The 20,246-nt window shown below is 40.3% G+C and overlaps 1 protein-coding gene across 2 annotated transcripts in view; it reads left to right on the top strand.

The window, feature by feature from the left end:
* Positions 1–1,264: 1,264 nt before the first annotated feature.
* Positions 1,265–20,246, top strand: part of PSTPIP1 (proline-serine-threonine phosphatase interacting protein 1) — a 97,301-nt gene continuing 78,319 nt past the window's right edge. For both annotated transcript variants that reach the window (XM_077828962.1, XM_077828961.1), the window contains exon 1: positions 1,265–1,820. In XM_077828962.1, the coding sequence (XP_077685088.1) occupies positions 1,788–1,820 (33 nt within the window). In that variant the 5' untranslated portion in view covers positions 1,265–1,787. The remainder of the gene's footprint in view (positions 1,821–20,246) is intronic.

Here is a 20,246-nt window from a genome sequence, read left to right as displayed (position 1 = left end):
GTGTGGCCACAAGATCTACCTGTGCAGAACTGACTGTAGGATCAGAGGAAACCTCTGCAAAATGCTTTGAGATCCTTCAAAGAAAGAGACCAATTCTAAGTGCTGTTCCAATAGATAAGATTTAAAAATTAATTGAGTGTACCTCAGACATTTGAAATGAACATATAGTGGGCCAGGTTTGGAAGTGGATAGTATGCTGCTGGGAAACCCAGATTTCCAGAGCTTTGTATGGGCTATTCCGTACCCCCACATTCAAAAGGCTCCTTGTTCAAATTCCAGTCAGAACTTTAAAATAAAAAACCCTCAAAAATATTGAAAGGGACTGATAGACAAATTGCAGCGATTGTAGAGTAAAGAGGAAAGCAGAATCAAGCCATAGTTTCAAATAAAGAAAAGTATCACGTTAGTACCAATTATTTCCAGGCCTATAAACATATCTGTCATCCGATTTAGCTACTTGTTTTAAACACTGCATTTCAGTGCTTCAGTGGGCAAGGTGTTCTGTACACTGCTAGATTAGATCATAGAATCATAGAATATCAGGGTTGGAAGGGACCCCAGAAGGTCATCTAGTTCAACCCCCTGCTCGAAGCAGGACCAATTCCCAGTTAAATCATCCCAGCCAGGGCTTTGTCAAGCCTGACCTTAAAAACCTCTAAGGAAGGAGATTCTACCACCTCCCTAGGTAACGCATTCCAGTGTTTCACCACCCTCATAGTGAAAAAGTTTTTCCTAATATCCAATCTAAACCTCCCCCACTGCAACTTGATGTCTGCTCTTCAAAATGGTTAACAACTTCAGACCTCTGTGCTGGTAAGCTGTTAACTCCAACTAACCTCTCACTCACTCCTCACTTTTTAAAGAGTTTGGAGTTTACCTCTAGATCTCACTTATCCAGCTTCTTAGTAAATGAGACAGTGTCTCCCTTAATATTTTATATGCAAATGACTTGACAGATCACACAGGGTGCATTGCTAACACTCATTTTACTGAATCATCACATTTTAAAATTTCTTACACAATGATGTCAGGAGAAAGCTCCAGATTCGCATTCCAGTGGCAGTGTGCATGCTATATTTTATTTTTTTTATAGTCACAAAGACATCTGTATGAAGGCAGTTTGCAAATCAGAGAAATATATATATTTGCAATGAAGACATTGTGATTTCCTCAGTCCTGCTAAGGGGCTGCAAAATGTAACTTTGCAGCTACACTTCCTGTGCGTGTGTGGGTACGAACTTCTGCCAAAAAGATTATGAAGAAATGTGGTGCATGATTTTTTCTGCAATGCCTCCTCAGCAAGTGACTATTTTAATCTGATTTCCTACCTGGTTTGTCTCTTTCTATTATGCTGGTTTCCTTATTATTTTTTTATTGTATTCTCTCTTTGTGTAGTTGATCAGATCCTGTGATCACCTTTTTTTTTTTTTTTTTTTGCCTGTAGCTCACATGCACACATGGTGAGGAGCAGACTGACATCATTTGACATCCCTCTGCTTCCTCATTTCAATATTAACTGTTTACCAGAAGAGAAACAGGTTTGGAGCTAGGCTGTTTTTCTGGGTTTTTTTTTTGTTAGTGAGTTTTTTTCTCTTCACAGTAGCAGATGGAGCTTCCTCAAACTGCCCAGTGCTGTTTTTCATTTTGAAAGAGACAGGACTGTGGAAGTGTTTCACTTTCTGCTCTAGCTGGTGTATAGTAACAGCAGCAAAGCTGAGTGCCGCTGCTACTCTGCTCTCAGAGCAAACCAGTTCAAGGATTTTCCCCCCCTCCATAAATCAATAGGCATGACACAGCTGCAGTTCAAAGATGCATTTTGGGTAAGTGTGCAGTTCCTCTATATTTCCTGTGTTCATTTATATATCTAAAGAGATTTTCTATTAATTTATTAATGGTTCACTCTTCAAACTGAGTTTAGAAGCAGATTAAGTCCCTGTCCCCCCCCCCCCCCCGCCCCGGCCCAAACACACTGTTTGCTATGATAACCATTTAACCTTTGAAAGAAAGACACGTTGTAAAGCGTTATGGTCGACTTGGACTATATGACAGGTGCAGTTCTGATGCTTTATTTCTAAACTAAGTACTCAAACCCTTTTGAAAGGAACAAGGCTTAGTTTGTCATGCAGCCCCAAGAGCACTTGCTTGTAGTGAGTTGTTGGAGTTAGGGAGTTGCTACTCTGAGCAGGTGAACTGTTGCTAATGATATTATGATTTCTCTAATACTTGCTTTCAGAATTTTTGAAGCCTCAGCCAAACTAGCAGCCCCACACAGAACCTTGCGATGCACCCACCTGCTGTTTTTATATCTAACTTAGACCTGCAGAAGGTCATTCATGTTGCATTAAGGGGCTCAGTATCCCAAACCATGAGATCATGCGTCAAGGTCTCCCCCCCTTTTTTTTAAATGGAGATGGACTTAAAATCATGAGAATTTCAGAAATAATAATTTGTGCGGGTGGGGTGTACTAATTTTACTTTTGATTTCCGAGCCTTTCGTTGTCATGTTTTCAATCTTTTCTCTGCAAACACAAGGGTTAGAAACCATTTGTTTTTTTAAATGAAAGCTGAGATTTGTAAGTAATCCCGTGACTGCAGGAGCTGGTGCTTTAAGAAAAACAACTAATGCTGTATGACTTTACAGGCTGAAAATGACAGTTCTTCCCCACCCCTCTTTCCCTCCTCGCCTATCCCCCAGCCCTGGAAAGCACCTGCAAAGGATCGGGAATCTACATTTTGGAAGGGAGTGAAGATGAGTGCACTACCCCCATCATCCCCTCACCAAGCCTGAGGAGAATCCACATAAAATTTAATTCAACCCTGATGCTGTATTAACTTTCATACCACACCCACAGCACATTGTACCCCCTGTGGGAGAAGTGGAGAGGAAGAACCATGGGTAGGGTTGAGTGGGGAGATAAGGAAAAAGGAGAAGTGGTGTAGAGGTAAAAAAATAGAAATGGCTAACCTAAACTAAACTCCATATTCCCCAAATGCAAAGTAGGTAAACTCCATTTTCCTGCATTTCCCCACCATTACGCTCCTGAAAGGGAGTCCAACTCCTTAGCAACTTATCTCTGTGGGAGTTGCAAAGCCTGGTTACTGGAGAAGGGGCACACAGCAGGCCCTGGCTGGAGCTATTGTTGAAGCACAGGCCTTCTGCACTGATGACCCTGATCTCCAATGACTATTGGAGAATCCACAGTTCTGCAGGCCAGCCACTGGGCTCTTTCCTGGGGTAAGTGCCAGTGGTTTCCCTTGGTGAGCTTTCCTCCCTTTGATCATCTCCAGAGGGTTTCCCACAGGAGGAGTTTTGAGCAGATAAAATAGAACCCCAAAATACAAAAATTAAAGTTCCTATCATAATGCTAACACAGCCGTGGGTGCACCTAGGATAGATTTTCCAGGCCTGTTTTTCTGTTAAGGTTGGTAAACGTACAGTGTAATATTCAGGGTTGGGAAATGTAGCTAGTCAGCGCTACTGTAGGAACTTCAGCTTCTGCATTTTGAGACTTCTTTTTAAACTGTGCAATTTAAAATTTGTATAATACTTTTTTTTGCATGTACTTTCTAGGGGCCAGATCCTCAGTTGGAGTAAATCAGTATTGCTCTGTGGAAGTCCATGGAGCTATGCTAATTTACGCCAGTTGATAATCTGGCCCTAGCAAGGTTTTGGTTGTGTTTTTTCCCAGTAAAAGCCCATTGCCTGTATTTTGGAATGTTAATATTTGAATAATTCCTACTAGGGTTTGAAGTTTACACCTCCTTAAAGTGAACATACCTTTGTTTTTGCTATTGTTTGGCTACAAAGAGTTTTTTTGCAGGGCTTAGTTAATAAGGTAGAAACGCATCCGGTAGCTGTATCTTCACAATGAAAAAAACTAAAACAAAAACTTAGAATGTACAGGATGTTGCACAATATGTGAACATCGCACAGTTAGGCACTATAAATCACAAGATCAGCAGTTAATTTCCCATCCATGAGTTTCTGCTATGTCCAAAAGCAAGACAGGTTTTGGAAGAGATTTGCTGTGTCTCTTTCAATGAGAGATTCATCTCCCACATTCAACTGGCGCCAACAGCTGTGACTATGTCTACATGATAAAACAAGGTGGTTTTTACCTCATGGTAGCTATCTTAAGATAGCGCCTTAAAAACCAGCTCACTTCATCGGATGCTGTAGTTCACGAACGCTTATGCTCAAATAAATTTTTAGTCTCTAAGGTGCCACAAGTCCTCCTTTTCTTTTTGCGTTATATTACAGAATGTCCACTCATACACACTTTTGCAGTGAATACGTGACCTGAGAGCAGCAGATCTTTGTCTATAGGTCTGGGCAGAGAAAACACGCAGTTCACCCTGCCTCCTAAGTGTTGCCTAAGTACTTTTAAAGCTGAGCCCTCTTTCCGGAAAATGAATCATTACAACTGGTTTAATTTTTCATTTCCTCCCCACAATCAAACATATGGAAAATTTAGCACAGAAATTACTTTGCTAAATTTCACGCTTCAGCCATTTTTGCTGTAAACTGGACTTGGGGAAAACAAAAGTCAATAGAATTTTTTTTAAATGCAGAGTATTTTTAAAATTGTCTACAAACTCAACAACAGCTGAAGTGAATTTGGTCAAAGGCTCAGTAAAATTTGCTTTTTTGGCTGAAGTGTCCCATGCTCCAATCTATAGAGTAACACCATTTGGGATGTTTTGAGGGTGAGAAAATAGGCACTTACTTATAAAACCATTTTGCTAACTCAAGTGTAGCATTTACTAGCAGGTGAATACTTTATAATTACTATGTAATACCAAGGTAGCAGTGCCATTCTCTCTCCATCTCACCAGCACACACAGAGTAGAAGATAACTTTGTGTTAGCTGTTGCACCTGCAGGGTACCAGCTGAATTTCATTTCTGTAGGGTTACATTAGTGGGCAGAGATACATACAATAAGATACTCACAATTAAGTTTACAAATTCAGGATTTCCTTCCATTGTTTTTTCACTGCTAGGAATCCTGAGGGTCACCTTTCGTCCTCACCCGTTTGATGCTGATCCATTAAAATCAGTTGGGGCTTTGCCACTGACTGCAATGGAGCAGGAGCAGGCCCTATTTCCTTTTCTTTTGACTTGCTCATCCCCACCATCAGAGCCTTGCAGTGCAGCTAACTCTGGCCAGGAACTAGATACGGCTTTTACTGGCACCATTCAATGCTGTTCCTTAATCATCTTGGAAGACAGAGTATAATTTTCAAAAACATTTAAGTGACTTAGGAGCGTCGGTCTCATTTTCAAGTGACTTAGGCACTTAGGGCATGATCCAAAGTTCACTAATGTCAATAGAAAGACTTCCTATTGACTTCAGTGGGGTTTGAATCAGTCCCTGGGGAATCTAAATCTCATTGATAGTCACTAGAATTGAGGTTCCTAAATGTGGGACCTAGTTTTAAATCATTCAGGCGCTATTGAAAATTTGACCAGCAACATGAGGTTCTTGCTTCTCAACCCTGGACTGAGCACAGCACTCTCAATTTCTGGTTGTTCAGAGTGAAAAGTATTAGCAAGTGTTACTGGCAAACAAGCTGATTTCTCTCTCTCATAACTTTAAATACATTCTGTGCAAGATACACTGCAAAATCTACTGCTTAGGTGAACCTCAAACATTACTTTGGCGTTGTGGTGGCTCTCAATATTTCTGCACATAGGTATGCTATTTGTACACAGATGGCTAAAGTAAAAGTTTTCATTTCTAATGAGCCTGTGGCCCGTGATATGCAGGCGCAGAAATAAACCTAAGGCTTCAACGTTTCCGCAGGCATAATGAAAACTGTTTGAGAGACTTAGCATACACAATACTTAGTACACACTATTCTGATTGATATTTTATTTTACAAGGAGGCTCTTTTTACATGGTGAAACCATTTGACACTCAAGATGTTTGCCTACTTTCCTGTAATAATAAATAATAATAATAATAAAGAGCTGGAAAAGATTGCATTTATGTGTAGGAATGATTCAAATACCTTGATGTAGCTACATGAATGTCCACTTGGTATTGATTTAGACTCTCTACACTGAAGTAAAAGCTACCTGTGGCTTGATTCCACTAGGATTTTACATTGCAGTAGCTATCTCTGTGTAAAAACACACTCTCCCTCCCTCCCCCCCAGCAAAGACAGCCACAGTTTGCAGAGTTTAATTTGTTTCCACAGCAGCAAGGGAGAGGCTAGAAACCCATTGAATAGGATCTGTGGTCCTTCCTGCGCAGAAGAACGAAGTGAATGGTTGTGCAGATCTCCATCCCAGGATAGTCTAGCTATATTAGCTTTATTTCATCACAATGGACTAGGTTAGTAGTACATTTTCAGTGCACTGGATTTTACATGCAACAGTTAGAGCTTGTTGGCTCCTATAAGCTTATTCCTCCTGCCACTAGAAGAACAGGTTAGTCCAGTCTAATATTGTTTTGATTTCTTTTGGTGAAAACTATTAGAATAAAGCATCTGGAAGTGTAGTGCAGGCCAGTGTTTAGAGCAGGCATCTGGGAGTCAGGACTCTTGGGTCTCTTTCCTATTTTTGCTATAGATTCGCTTTGTGATCTTGGAGGCAAGTCACTTAGTCTCAGTTTACTCATCTGGAAAACAAGCATAGCACTTGTCCATTTCACAGTGGCGTTACGAGCTTTAATATTTGTAGATACAGCATAGTAATTCAATACAGCCAGAGTTTCAGCAGACTCGAGTTAGGTCCAAGGGGAACAGAAACATTTCATTAGCACAGAAATATTATTGCAAACTGAGGAGCCCCACTTTTTGACTAGATAGTGAGTACCCAAAGCAATTTAAGAGGAGTCTGGGCCTTTCTAAAGGGAGTGAAATAAAAAAAATATACATGGAGCAATCAACAAATGAAAAGGGCCATCCGCCAATTTTCAGAAGCAGCATTATGAAAGCTTTGAAAGGGAAACGTTGAACTAATGAAGAATGGCTTTGCTGTGGGTGTCCGGACTCCATAAAAAGAAAAATCTTGAAAGCCAGGAAAATGGTGGGACACATTGTCTATGCTTTTGGAATACAAAACTGAGAAATGGAACTACTCTGATGGTATACATCTGGGGTTGTACTGTATGTTGGCCAACAGAAAAGGTGCTAAAGTGCTGTGTTCTATAGTCTGCAGGATCCCTTTGATAAGCAAACTTATCAGAACAAATGATCTTGTCATATGAGACTAGTACTCAAGTTATTTTGGGGATAGTTAATTTTGAAGAGAAATAACAGACAGTCAACACCAACTGTTAAACATAGACTGGAGCTAATGGTTCCTTTTCTGACCAACATCTCTACCGCAAAAGTGAGCTCATGCATAAAAAGTGCAGGTACTGGTGAGAATACAGTCTACAATAATATTGCTCCTGCTTCCTGAGCTTAATCTGGAGAACCACTATCTTGCTCAAAAGTGACCTCAATGATTCAAGAAGAAGAAGAACCCAGAGGATGAGACTGTAAACCCAGTTTGGAAGTTTAACATAAGAATTTTTAACATTATTTGACATCTACACAGTAAGGTTTTTAAATCGTTTAAACGAATGTAGCAGGACAGAGACTGCGACAGTAACAGAAAGAGTTACTTCAAATTAAAACAGTATTTTCAGTGTTTTGCAACAAGAAAGAGTGTCTTATCATAAGAATATTCAAGTTCAGAGCAAGAGTCATGGAGCTCTTATTCAATGCTGTTTAACCACTACCATTTCTGCCACCACCACTCAGACCTTCTGGTTGTCACAAACAACTTGTGCAGTTGGTCCTGGCACTCAAAATGACAACCCTGTCTCAATTCTACACTTTATTGGGCACAAATGGGCAATATATTTTCTTTACTCGTGCTTCCTACATTCTCTTCGCATCCAAATTCAATTATTATTAGGCTGGCATAGCTTTGTACAAATGCCGCTGACCCACAGCTGGAAAACTTGTTCTCGTATATAGTAAAATCAATTAGATTCAAAGATCTAATCTCTTAAGTTTTCCCCCCACTGTGGACTGCATCATTAAGCTTCTCCTCCCCACCTCATGTCTCACTTTGCCAGGATTGGATCATAGTAGCACAGCCACATACCTGCTTCATTGAAGTTTGCAATGATTCAAGCGAAGTAGCGAGAAAATGTATTGCATCACCTAATTTAAGGGGTATGTTCCCTTGTGCTGCTTTGAAGATACTGTGGAATGGTCTTTGACACTCACTGGGCATTTGTATGGATGGCACATCAGGTTGCCTAGGAAACAGCAGATTTTTGGTTCCGTCCTCTGTCTTTATTTCACCAATGTCATTTTTTGGTTTTACTTTCATGCCATAGTGCAGCAAGGTGGATTCTGCCTGTCAGATGGTATGTAATACACTTGTTTAATCTCAAGCGGCTCATCTGTTTTTGTTGTAAAACATTTCTCAGCAACTACAGTCAAATAACATAAAGCTGACAATACTATTTCGACAGGACTTCAGGATTCCATCTGGGCTGAATCAAACACTGAAGATACATAACGCAGCACTGTAATCATTCTGTGTTACTTTAGAGGTCCAGGATAAGAAAAAATAATGTTGAAAATATGCATCCAAGTTCCAGCAGTTTCTCAGTGCCTTAAAAAGTTACCGTTTTACTAGAAATGGAATTCAGTTCTGCTTCCATGTGTTAAGAAACCTCACTGAACAAGTCTCAGAAATTGAAAAGTTCCATGGCTGCAGCTGAGCAGTCTTGAAGCATCTTTATCTTTGTCTTAAAGGAAAACAGGAGCAAATTGCTATAATGCCTTAGCAAACTCAGTAGCAAAGAGCTATTCAGAGCAAGAGTTAAAAGAGGGCTTAGAGACATCGGTTCTTGTTCCTCTATATAGAGGCAAGAGCAAATAAAAAAAAAGATTTGTAAAGTAACAGCTTTTTCAAACCTTTGGGCAGGTTGGCTGGTGGTGACATAAAGCACCCCTGTATTCACACCCTATACACCATTGTAATACTCTTTGTATAAAACATGCCTGGTGACTTGTAACTAGTAAAACTAGTAACTTGCTGGTCAATAATATCATAGTGAAATGTATGTAGCAACATCATATGTGCAGTTATGAATTCTCCCTGTATGATGTTATTAGCACATGTTCAAAAGCAGACAGCCCTTTCTAGGCAAAAGTTGTTAAACGGTCTATCCTAAACAAAGAAATATGTGTTTCTCTCAATTTACATAGAAGTATTAAACAGGGTCCTCAAGACAGCAGCGGGAGGGGATGGCAGGAAACAGATCAATTTGGATTTCAGCAAAAATACATGGGGAAAGAAAACTATGGCGCCTCCTTCACCACCAGACTCCAGGTCGCCTTCTTTACTGCATGAATTAACTTTACTTTGAAGGATAACCCTCAGAAGAATTCACTTTAAAGGCCTACTGGACTCTAAAGGAAAGGGGCAGAGAACTTCAAGTTCTCTCTCTTTCCCCTATGAAGACAAAGGCACCAGCACCCTTGGGCCTCTAGGAGAGATCCTGACCAAAGAAAGAGTCAGGCACCATCTTGCTGGAAGACTGTGGGTGAGAAAGACCATCCTAAGCAAACCCTTGAACCAAAACTTGCTAGATTAAGTTTTAGACTTTTAGATGTTTTCACTTTTATCTGCTTGTACCTAGGGCTGTGGATTAATCGCAGTTAACTCACATGATTAACTCAAAAAAATTAATTGTGATTAATTGCACTGTTAAACACTAGAATACCAATTGAAATTTATTAAATATTTTGGATGTTTTTCTACAATTTCAAATATATCAATTTCAATTACAACACAAAATACAGCATGTACAGTGCTCACTTTATATTATTTTTTATTATAAATATTTGCACTGTAAAAATGATAAACAAAAGAAATAGTATTTTTCAATTCACCTCATACAAGTACTGTAGTGCAATCTCTTTATCATGAAAGTGCAACTTACAAATGTAGGGTTTTTTTGTTACATAACTGCACTCAAAAACAAAATAACATAAAACTTTGGAGCCTACAAGTCCACTCAGTCCTACTTCTTGTTCAGCCAATCACTAAGAGAAACAAGTTTGTTTACATTTATGGGAGATAATGCGGCCCACTTCTTAATTACAATGTCATCTGAATATGAGAACAGGTGTTCGCATGGCACTTTTGTAGCTGGCGTTGCAAGATATCTATGTGCCAGATGTGCTAAAGATTCATATGCCTCATTAAAAAATAATATGTTAATTAAATTTGTGACTGAACTCCTTGGGGGAGATTTATATGTCTCCTGCTCTGTTTTGCCCGCATTCTGCCATATATTTCATGTTATAGCAGTCTCAGATGGTGACCCAGCCATGTTGTTCATTTTAAGAACACTTTCACTGCAAATTTGACAAAATGCAAAGAAGATACCAATATGAAATTTCTAAAGATAGCTACAGCACTTGACCCAAGATTTAAGAATCTGAAGTGCCTTCCAAAATCTGAAAGGCATGAGGTGTGGAGCATGCTTTCAGAAGTCTTAAAAGAGCAACGCTCCAGTGTATAAACAACAGAACCCAAACCACCAAAAAAGAAAAATCAACCTTCTGCTGGTGGCATCTGACTCAGATGATGAAATGAAATGAGCATGCATCGGTCCCCACTGCTTTGGATCGTTATCAAGCAGAACCCGTCATCAGCAGGGACACATGTCCTCTGGAATGGTGGTTGAAACATCAAGGGACATATGAATCTTTAGCACATCTGGCATGTAAATATCTTGCAACACTGGCTACAACAGTGCCATGCAAACGCCTGTTCTCACTTTCAGGTAACATTGTAAACAAGAAGCAGGCAGCATTATCTTCTGCAAATGTAAATAAACATGTTTGTCTGAGCGATTGGCTGAACAAGAAGTAGGACTGATGGGACTTGTAGGCTCTAAAGTTTTACATTGTTTAATTTTTGAATGCAGTTTGTTTTTGTACATAATTCTACATTTGTAAGTTCAACTTTCATGATAAAGAGATTACACTACAGTACTTGTATTAGGTGAATTGAAAAATACTATTTGTTTTGTTTTTTGCAGTCCAAATATTTGTAATAAAAAATAAATATAAAGTGAGCACTGTACACTTTGTATTCTGTGTTGTAATTGAAATCAATATATTTGAATATGTAGAAAACATCCAAAAATATTTAAATAAATGGTATTCTGTTTAACAGTGCGATTTTTGCACGATTTTTTAAATCATTTTTTAATTTTTAATTGCTTGATTAATTTTTTTAATTGCTTGACAGCCCTACTTGTAACCCTTTCTAACTTTATTTCTTCTACTTAGCATCACTTAATCTATGTTCTATGTAAATAAATTTGTTTTATTTTATTATAAACCAACTCAGTGAGGTGTTTCAAGGGAAGAATGTATTCACACCCGCTACATTGATAAGCTGGGATGTATTTTTGTGTCTTTAGAGGAACAAATGACCCTTATTATTTCACTGAGCTGTCCAGGAGAGGGCTGGACACTTAAGGGCACACTAAACTAACCCAATTTTTTCAATCTTTCCTCATAGTTATATCTCTAGACCTTTAATCATTTTTGTTGCTCTCCTCCAGACTTTCTCCAATTTGTCCACATCTTTCCTGAAATATGGCACACAGAAATGGACACAATACTCCAGTTGAGGCCTTATCAGTGCGGAATAGAGTGGAAGAATTACTTCTTGTATCTTGCTTACAACACTTCTGCCAATACACATCAAAATGATGTTTGCTATTTTTGCAACCGTGTTACACTGTTGACTAATATTTAGCTTCTGATCCACTATAACCCCCAGATCTCTTTCCACAGTATTCCTTCCTAGGTAGTCATTTCCCATTTTGTATGCGTGCAATTGATTGTTCATTCCTAAGCATAGTACTTTGCATTTGTCCGTATTGAATTTCATCCTATTTACTTTAGGGGGGGAGGGATAGCTCAGTGGTTTGAGCATTGGCCTGATAAACCCAGGGTTGTGAGTTCAACCCTTGAGGGGGGCCATTTAGGGATCTGGGGCAAAAATTGGGGATTGGTCCTGCTTTGAGCAGGAGGTTGGACTAGATGACCTTCTGAGGTCCCTTCCAACCCTGATATTCTATGATTCTACTTCAGACCATTTCTCCAGTTTGCCAGATCATTTTGAATTTTAATCCAACACGTCCCATCTTGGTATCATCTGCAAACTTTATAAAAAGAACAGGAGTACTTGTGGCACCTTAGAGACTAACAAATTTATTAGAGCATAAGCTTTCGTGGGCTACAGCCCACTTCGTCGGATGCATAGAATGGAACATATAGTAAGAAGATATATATATATATATATACAGAGAAGGTGGAAGTTGCCATACAAACTGTAAGAGGCTAATTAATTAAGATGAGCTATTATCTGCAGGAGAAAAAAACTTTTGTAGTGATAATCAAGATGGCCCATTTAGACAGTTGACAAGAAGGTGTGAGGATACTTAACATGGGGAAATAGATTCAATATGTGTAATGACCCAGCCTCTCCCAGTCTCTTATCAAACCCAAGTTAATGGTATCTAGTTTGCATATTAATTCAAGCTCAGCAGTTTCTCGTTGGAGTAAGTGTACACTCTATGCCATTATCTAAATAATTTATGAAGATATTGACCCAGGACCAATCCTCTGCAGAACGCCACTCATTACACCCTTCCAGCTTGACTATGAACCACTGATTACTACTCTTTGGGAATGTTTTTCCAAGCAGTTATGCACCCACCTTATAGTAGCTCCATCTAGGCTGTATTTCCCTAGCTTGTTTATGAGAAGGTCATGTGGGACAGTATCAAAAGCCTTACGAAAGTCAATATATACCACATCTACCACTCCCCGCCCCCCATAAGGCTTGTTACCCTGTCAAAGAAAGCTGTTAGGTTCGTATGACATAATTTGTTGTTGACAAAATGTTTTCTTTCTGCTCTGAGTTGTGTTTTCATTCCATTCTGAAAACCTCAAGGAGGCCTCATATGTAAAACAGTGATTGGAATTCTCAGCTAGGCTCTCTTTAACAAAAAGGAACAAAGGACAAATACAAACTTGGAGTCTAATCTTGCTCTCAACCTTGATTGGGGGGTTCTAGTCACTCCTGTGATACAAACAATAAAAACTCCTAGAGACTTCAATGCAGCAAAAATCAAGCCCTTGGTTACATAGTTCCATCCTATTATCACAATTCCGAGTGCCTCAGGGAACAATAGGAGAGTCATAGAGGTTAAGGCCAGAAGGGACCACCAGATCCTCTCGCCTGATTGACTGTATATCACAGAACACCAGCCCCACTCAGCACCTACACGCTAAACCCAACAACTGAAATTAGACCAAAGAGGTAATAACCAAGTGAGACTTGGTCACAGGGAGGGGTTACTCAGTGAGTAGAGTGTGCTCAGAGAGATAGCCTCAGGAAATTGACCAACATGAAATGTGGCTGTCACCGGGAGAGCAGTGAGATAGGCGCTGACTCTGTGGGTGCTCCAGCCCTGGGGAAAAATTAGTGGGTGCTCTACACCCACTGGCAGTGAAGCTCCCCCCCGCCCCACTTCCTCCCCCCTCCCTGAGTGCACGGCGTCCCCACTCCTCTGCCTACCTCCCAGCTCTTCCTGCCCAGCCGCCGCCAAAAAGCTGTTTGGCAGCATTAGCACACTCCGGGAGGGAGTGGGAGGAGTGGGAACTCTCAGGGGAGGAGGTGGGGAAGAGGCCGGGTGGGGATTTGGGGAAGGAGTTGGAATAGGGGCAGGGACGGGGAGGAGTTGGGGCGGGGACTTTGGGGAAGGAGTTGGCATGGGGCGGGAACTCATGGAAGGGGTGGAGTGGGGGTGGGGCTGAGGGAAAGGAGGGGTCGAGCACCCATGGGAAAGAGGGGAAGTCGGTGCCTATGAGCAGTGAGACAATCTTACAGTTCTTTACAGCATGACATACAATGGAATGGACAGGACTGACCAGTTACAGCATCAGTTTGTTTTATATCAGAAAGGCTTATGACGAAAGAGAAAGTTTCCTAAGGATCAGCGCTGTCTGGTTTTCTCTTCCAGTTGAACGGGCATTTCATTCTAGTTAGCTGAAGCTATTCACAATGCCACTGTGCCTGCTAGTAAGGGCTGATCTAAACAATAGTTTTTGCTGTTCAAACCAATACAGTGTAATCACTAGTCTAGATGCAGTTATGTTGATATGAAAGTGTTTATATCATAGCTTGTATCAGAATGGGGATGTGTCCATATGAAACTTCCTACTAAAATAGAGCTGTCCATTCCTAAGCAGTTTAGTTATTCTGGGATAAGCAATGTAACACAATTTGTGTGTGGATAGTAGGCAGGTTCTGCCTGAAAAAGCAAAGTTGTACCAGTGGAATGTTCCATTTTTTCATGAAACACTTGTTAGTTGTGTGGAGTTTCTTTTTGTTGTCAGATTGCACAATTTTTCAGGTTTTGTGACACACCATCCTGATAGATTGAGTTGACACGTTGCATCATACTGAGTAACAGGATGTGTTGAAAATCATTTGGAAGATCAAGATCTTTGAAGTTAAATGTAGATTTTGTGGTTTGAGAGGACTATCTAGCCATGTGGATATCTCTGCTAGGAGCCAGAGGAAATCCTTGAATTCATTCTCATATACAACAAGGAATGGAGAAAATTTCCTAAATATGTGTCCTTTCATATTCTGGAGATCTACCACACACAAATCTCTCACTGAGAAAACTGAGGCTCAGATGGAGAAAAGGCCTAGAGAATGGCTGTGTGACTTTAAAGTGAAACAAGTTCAGGAAGGAGTAAGTGAATCAATGTGAAGAAGCAGTTTGTACTTAAAAGCTCTGCAAGAAGAATTGACAGAAAAAGTTTGTTAGTGAGGAGAAAGGAGGCATGTACCTGTTGTAGTGGGTTAACATATTTTCCATAACTTTTATAGATCTGGGATCAAATCCTGCTTAGGTTGTAAATTCAAGGGAATTGAGTGGTCTCAGTTTTAGTCCTCAGTTGATGATGTCTCACATCTCAAAACCACTACAGCAGCCAGCATGCTGTCTCAGAACTGTTATCACGCTAACTGGGGACTCCTTAGTTCAAACCCTTGACTGTCTCTTGCTCCTCAAGCCAGGAAGTGCTTGAAGCACTATGGAAACAGAAAATTTCACCTCCAAAGGGGTATCTTTTTGTCCCACAACAGTGGCACTGGCTGGCTACTTAATAATAATATATTTATGGATCTCTGAAAGTCTATTATCTATTTTACATAAGGACCAGGATGCTTTAAATGACATTGAGGGACAGTTTGGTATCTGCTCAGGCTGACCACTTAGGGAGGTGTAAAAAGATGGCTTAGATTCACCTTTGCTCCACATCTGAGCTGCTCAGAACTGTATGACTGCTTCATGCTGCCCTGCCCCCAGCTGCAGCTCAGGATGGAGCCGAACATGTATCTGAAGACAGGAGATTTTTTTTCTAAGAAGACAGACTGGAAATAAAACAGGGAGGAACAGATACATAAACGTGGGGAAGATTTTTGGCATGAGTTTTGTAATATCTGCATATTAACTATTAACAGAAATTAGACTGAGACCAAGAGTCGTCCCCAAATTTTATTTTCAGTTTCTCTCATGTGATTAAATAAATATTATCTAATAATATGCTGGAACAACCTTTGACCTAGCCTTATTTACCAGAAACCAAAATGCCCTCAGAAAAACAACATTACTCTTTGGCCTCACTCCATAACAAATAGATGGAAGTGACTGAGTCAGATTTCTCTGTCCTTAGATTATCCAGCAAGGGACAACCTTGCTTTGTTGATTAAACTGAGGCATAAGTCATCTAATGACAGAAACACCACTACCTTGAAAATCTCACTTATCTCAACATTTTGCACAAACCGTAGCTGTAAGTAATCTCCTAAAATCATTCTAAACAAAAGAAGTTGGCAAAAAAGTCTTGATTTTTGTAGACTAGAACCTCAGATTACAAACACCAGAGTTATGAACTGACTGGTCAATCACACACCTCATTTGGAACCGGAAGAATGCAATCAGGCACCAGCAAAGACAAAAAAAGCAAATAGAGTACAGTGCTGTGTTAAACGTAAACTACTAAAAAAATAAAGGGAAAGTTTAAAAAAAGATTTGACAAGGTAAGGAAACTGTTTCTGAGCTTTTTCATTTAAATTAAGATGGTTAAAAGCAGCATTTTTCCCCACACAGTAAAGTTTCAAAGCTGCATTAAATCAAAGTTCAGTTGTAAACTTTTGAAAGAACCACCATAACGTTTTGTTCAGTTACAAACATTTCTGAGTTACAATCAACCTCTGTTCCTGAGGTGTTTGTAACTCTGTGGTTCTGCGTAGTTAGTTTGCTTTGTGCATTTAGAATCATAGGGTTAGAAGGGACCGCAAGGGTCAGCTAGGTCAGTGGTTCCCAAACTTTAACCACCTATGAACCACTTTCACTAAAATGTCAAGTCTCGCAAACTGCCCCCCCCCCCCGGCCAAATTGAATATTTCCAGGGATTGTCTCCTTTACCTGAGTATAAATTAGAAAAACAGTGCTCTTGGAAATATAAAATTTTTTCTTATGACATGCTTATTATAAACTATTTATTATTATTTATCATTACAGTATTTTTATTACATTATGAAAACAGCTACACTCTTCCAGGATCTCACTTTCATAGCTTGTATCACTTTGAATAAGCCTGTTATAAGACAAGGCTCCTAGGTTTCATCAAGGAGTATCAGATGAGGAACAGCGTGAAGAGATTTAAGAAGCCAACTCAGAGAGTTCCTCCTACACAAGCATTCAGGTCTTGAGCAGTCCAGGCAAACAACGCACATTACAACAAAGCTTAAACTTGTTCTTCGTAATAATTTTAAAAACAATACTAAAAGCTGCCTATTTAATTTTAAAGACAGCAAAAAATATCCACCTCCGTTTCCATTTCTTATAAGGAGTCTTGAAGTTTAAATCTCCTCAGTGTGATAGATATGCTTGCTTTGATCTGCTTAGCTCTTGGAAGTCCAGGGGCTCCCTAGAGACAGCTCTGTCTGCCATTAGGGAATTTTTTCCAAGAACCCCCTGTAACATTTCGTGAACCCCAGTTTGGGAACCACTGATCTAGGCTAACCCTCTGCCAAGATGGAGGACTTGTTGTGGCTAAACTATCCAAGACAGGTGGCTATCCAGCCTCCTTTTGAAAACCTCCAGTGAAGAAACTTCCACAAAGTTCCTAGGCATTCTGTTCCATTGTCCTACTGTTCTTACAGTTACGAAGTTTTTTCCTGAGATTTACTCTAAATCTGCTGTGCAGTAGTTTGAACCCATTGCCTCTTGTCCTGCCCTCTGTAGCAAGAGAGAATAACTTTTCTCCATCTTTTTAATGGAGCCTTTCAAGTATTTGAATACCGCTATCATGTCCCCCCCTTAATCTCCAACTGAAAAAACATACCCAGTTACTCTAGCCTCTGCTCATATGGCTTGCATTCCATCCCTTTGACCATCTTTGTCACTTGCCTCTGGATCCTTTTCAGTTTTTCTACATCCTTTCTATACATTGGTGACCAAAATTGGACACAGTACTCCAGCTGAGGCCTAATCAGTGCCGAACAGAACAGTGCTATCACCACCCATGACTTGCATGCTATGCCTCTATTAATGCAACCTAAAACTGCATTTGCTTTTTTTTGCAACAGCATTGCATTGCTGACTCATGTTCAAGTTGTTATCTACCACTACCCCCAGATCCTTCTCAGCAGTGCTGCTGCCAAGCCAGTTACCCTCCATTCTGTATTTGTGCATTTGGTTTTTCTTCCCTAAGTGTAGCACCTTACATTTATCTTTGTTGAATTTCATTTTGTTGTCTACAGCCCAGTTCTCCAATTTATCAAGATCCCTCTGAATTTTAGCTCTATCCTCCAAAGCATTGGCAATTCCCCGCCCCACTCCCCGCAGCTTTGTGTCATCTGCAAATTTGATCAATGTGCTCTCTATTCCTACATCTAGGTCATTAATCAGATGTTAAAACAACACCAGACCCAGGCTGGGCTGATTCCTTGTATTCTGGAGAGGAGTTGAACTGGTGTGTGTTTGTGGGGGTGATGGTCACACTCCTGGGGTGCCTTTTCCATCTGCACTGTTCATCTTTGCTTCTCACACCCGTCGACCTAGCACTGTCCATGCCGTTGGTTGGGTCAGTTTAACTGCGTTGCTCAGGGGTCTGGGTTTTTCATACCCTTGAGCGACGTAGTTATAACCAACCTGATTTCCTAGTGTAGACCAGGCCTAAATGTCTCTATACAGGGTTAGATAAGCAAGGGCATATCTCATTAGAATATGTATTCAGACACAAGACTGGCTATATAGGATCCTCTTACTGAAGGAGTTAGTGGGGGATTTTCCAGAGGTTCATTGTCCAAAGCTAAGCTCTGATTAACTGGTTGAGATTTTTTTAGTTTTGTCACAGTTTTGTCCTCTTCTAGTAGGATTTCATCACTTGAAAACATAAAGGAACAAACTTGAAAAATGCTCCCCCTTAACTTCCAGCCCCCCTCTACTGTGCTCCAGTCCACTACCCCTAGTCTCTGCAATAGAGATGAGCTACCGAACTACCTGTTAACAACTCAGTGCTAAAGGTTTGATGCTGGCCAACTGCCCTGCAAAAACACTCCTCCTTCTAAGCAGCTGTAAATTAGTTTCAGAGTAACAGCCTGTTAGTCTGTATTCGCATAAAGAAAAGGAGTACTTGTGGCACCTTAGAGACTAACCAATTTATTTGAGCATGAGCTCACGAAAGCTCATGCTCAAATAAACTGGTTAGTCTCTAAAGTGCCACAAGTACTCCTTTTCTTTTTGTAAATTAGTTGTTTCTGTCTAGGAGCTTTGTTCTGGTGCAGTGATACATAGAAACACTGGAATTTCAAGTTGTTCCAAGCTGTCTTCTTTTTTAAATTTTTAATGCAAGACTGACAGGGTACAGGGACTGTATTAGTCATTAGGTTTATTTGCTTAGGTGTAAGGACATGAACATTATCACTGCGAGGACCTTCAGCAAGAGCCTTTAAGAGGAGATAAGAGACCAGACATTCACTGTTTTAGTACTCAGATACCACTTTATTCCTGCTAAAGGGGTAGAGAATTGAAACTACAGAAGGTGCTCTGCCCACAGGTTCCTCTGATTCTTTATATAATCCAAATTCCCACAGCTCAGCCACCAATCACCACGTGAATCATTATGTGAAACACACCCAGTTATGAGTTATTGTTCTCAAATCAGTCCTGACATTTACCCAAGTTATTTATTATGGAGAAACTTCTACCTACTAGAAAAACCACACTTTTCAGCTACCCAGTTCCCTTTTTAAAGCCTTATTGCATGAGGAGAGGTACCTACAGAGCACTGGGGAAGGAGGTGGGAGAGAAAACAGCAATAAGAAAATATATTCCAACTTGCCCACTTCATCACCCCTTGACTTTTGCACCACCACCCTGGGGAGATGATTATCCGAAAACTCTGAGGATAATTGTGTGGAGTTTCCTGCCACTCCCCCCCTTAAACCCAAACCCCGGATTCAACCTCTCAACCTGTCAGGAAGTTCAGATCCAGATTGTGTAGCATGGACCCATTTCTCGTTGTTTTAGGCTGGGATTTGGGTGCCTACACTCCCTTAGGTCTCTTTGAAAATCCCACCTGAAATACGCGGGAGAGGTGTTGCAAGAGAAATGAAGGACCACAAATCCAGGCATTGTCAAGTGTCAGTGTTCCCTCACCACTCTGAACTCTGGCGTACAGATGTGGGGACCTGCATGAAAGACCCCTAAGCTTATTTCTACCAGCTTAGGTTAAAACTTCCCCAAGGCACAAATCCTTTCCTTGTCCTTGGATGATATTGATGCCACCACCAAGTGATTTAGACCAGAATTCAGGAAAATGGCCTCTTGGAGTCCCTATTTCTCCAAAATATTCCCCCAAGCCCCCTCACCCCCTTTCCTGGGGAGACTTGAGAATAATGTACTAACCAATTGATTACAAAGTGAGCACAGACGAAACCCCTGGGTTTTTAGGACACTGAAAATCAACCAGGTTCTTAAAAGAAAAATTTTATTTAAAAAAAAAGTAAAAGAATCACACCTGCAAAATCAGGGTGGAAGGTAACTTTGCAGGGTAAATAAAAAGATTTTAAACACAGAGGGTTCCCCTCTAGACTCAGCTTCAAAGTTACAAA

This window comes from Eretmochelys imbricata, chromosome 10 (assembly GCF_965152235.1).
Source record: "Eretmochelys imbricata isolate rEreImb1 chromosome 10, rEreImb1.hap1, whole genome shotgun sequence".
Taxonomy (NCBI): Eukaryota; Metazoa; Chordata; order Testudines; family Cheloniidae; genus Eretmochelys; species Eretmochelys imbricata.
This window is presented reverse-complemented; position numbering and strand designations above follow the sequence as displayed.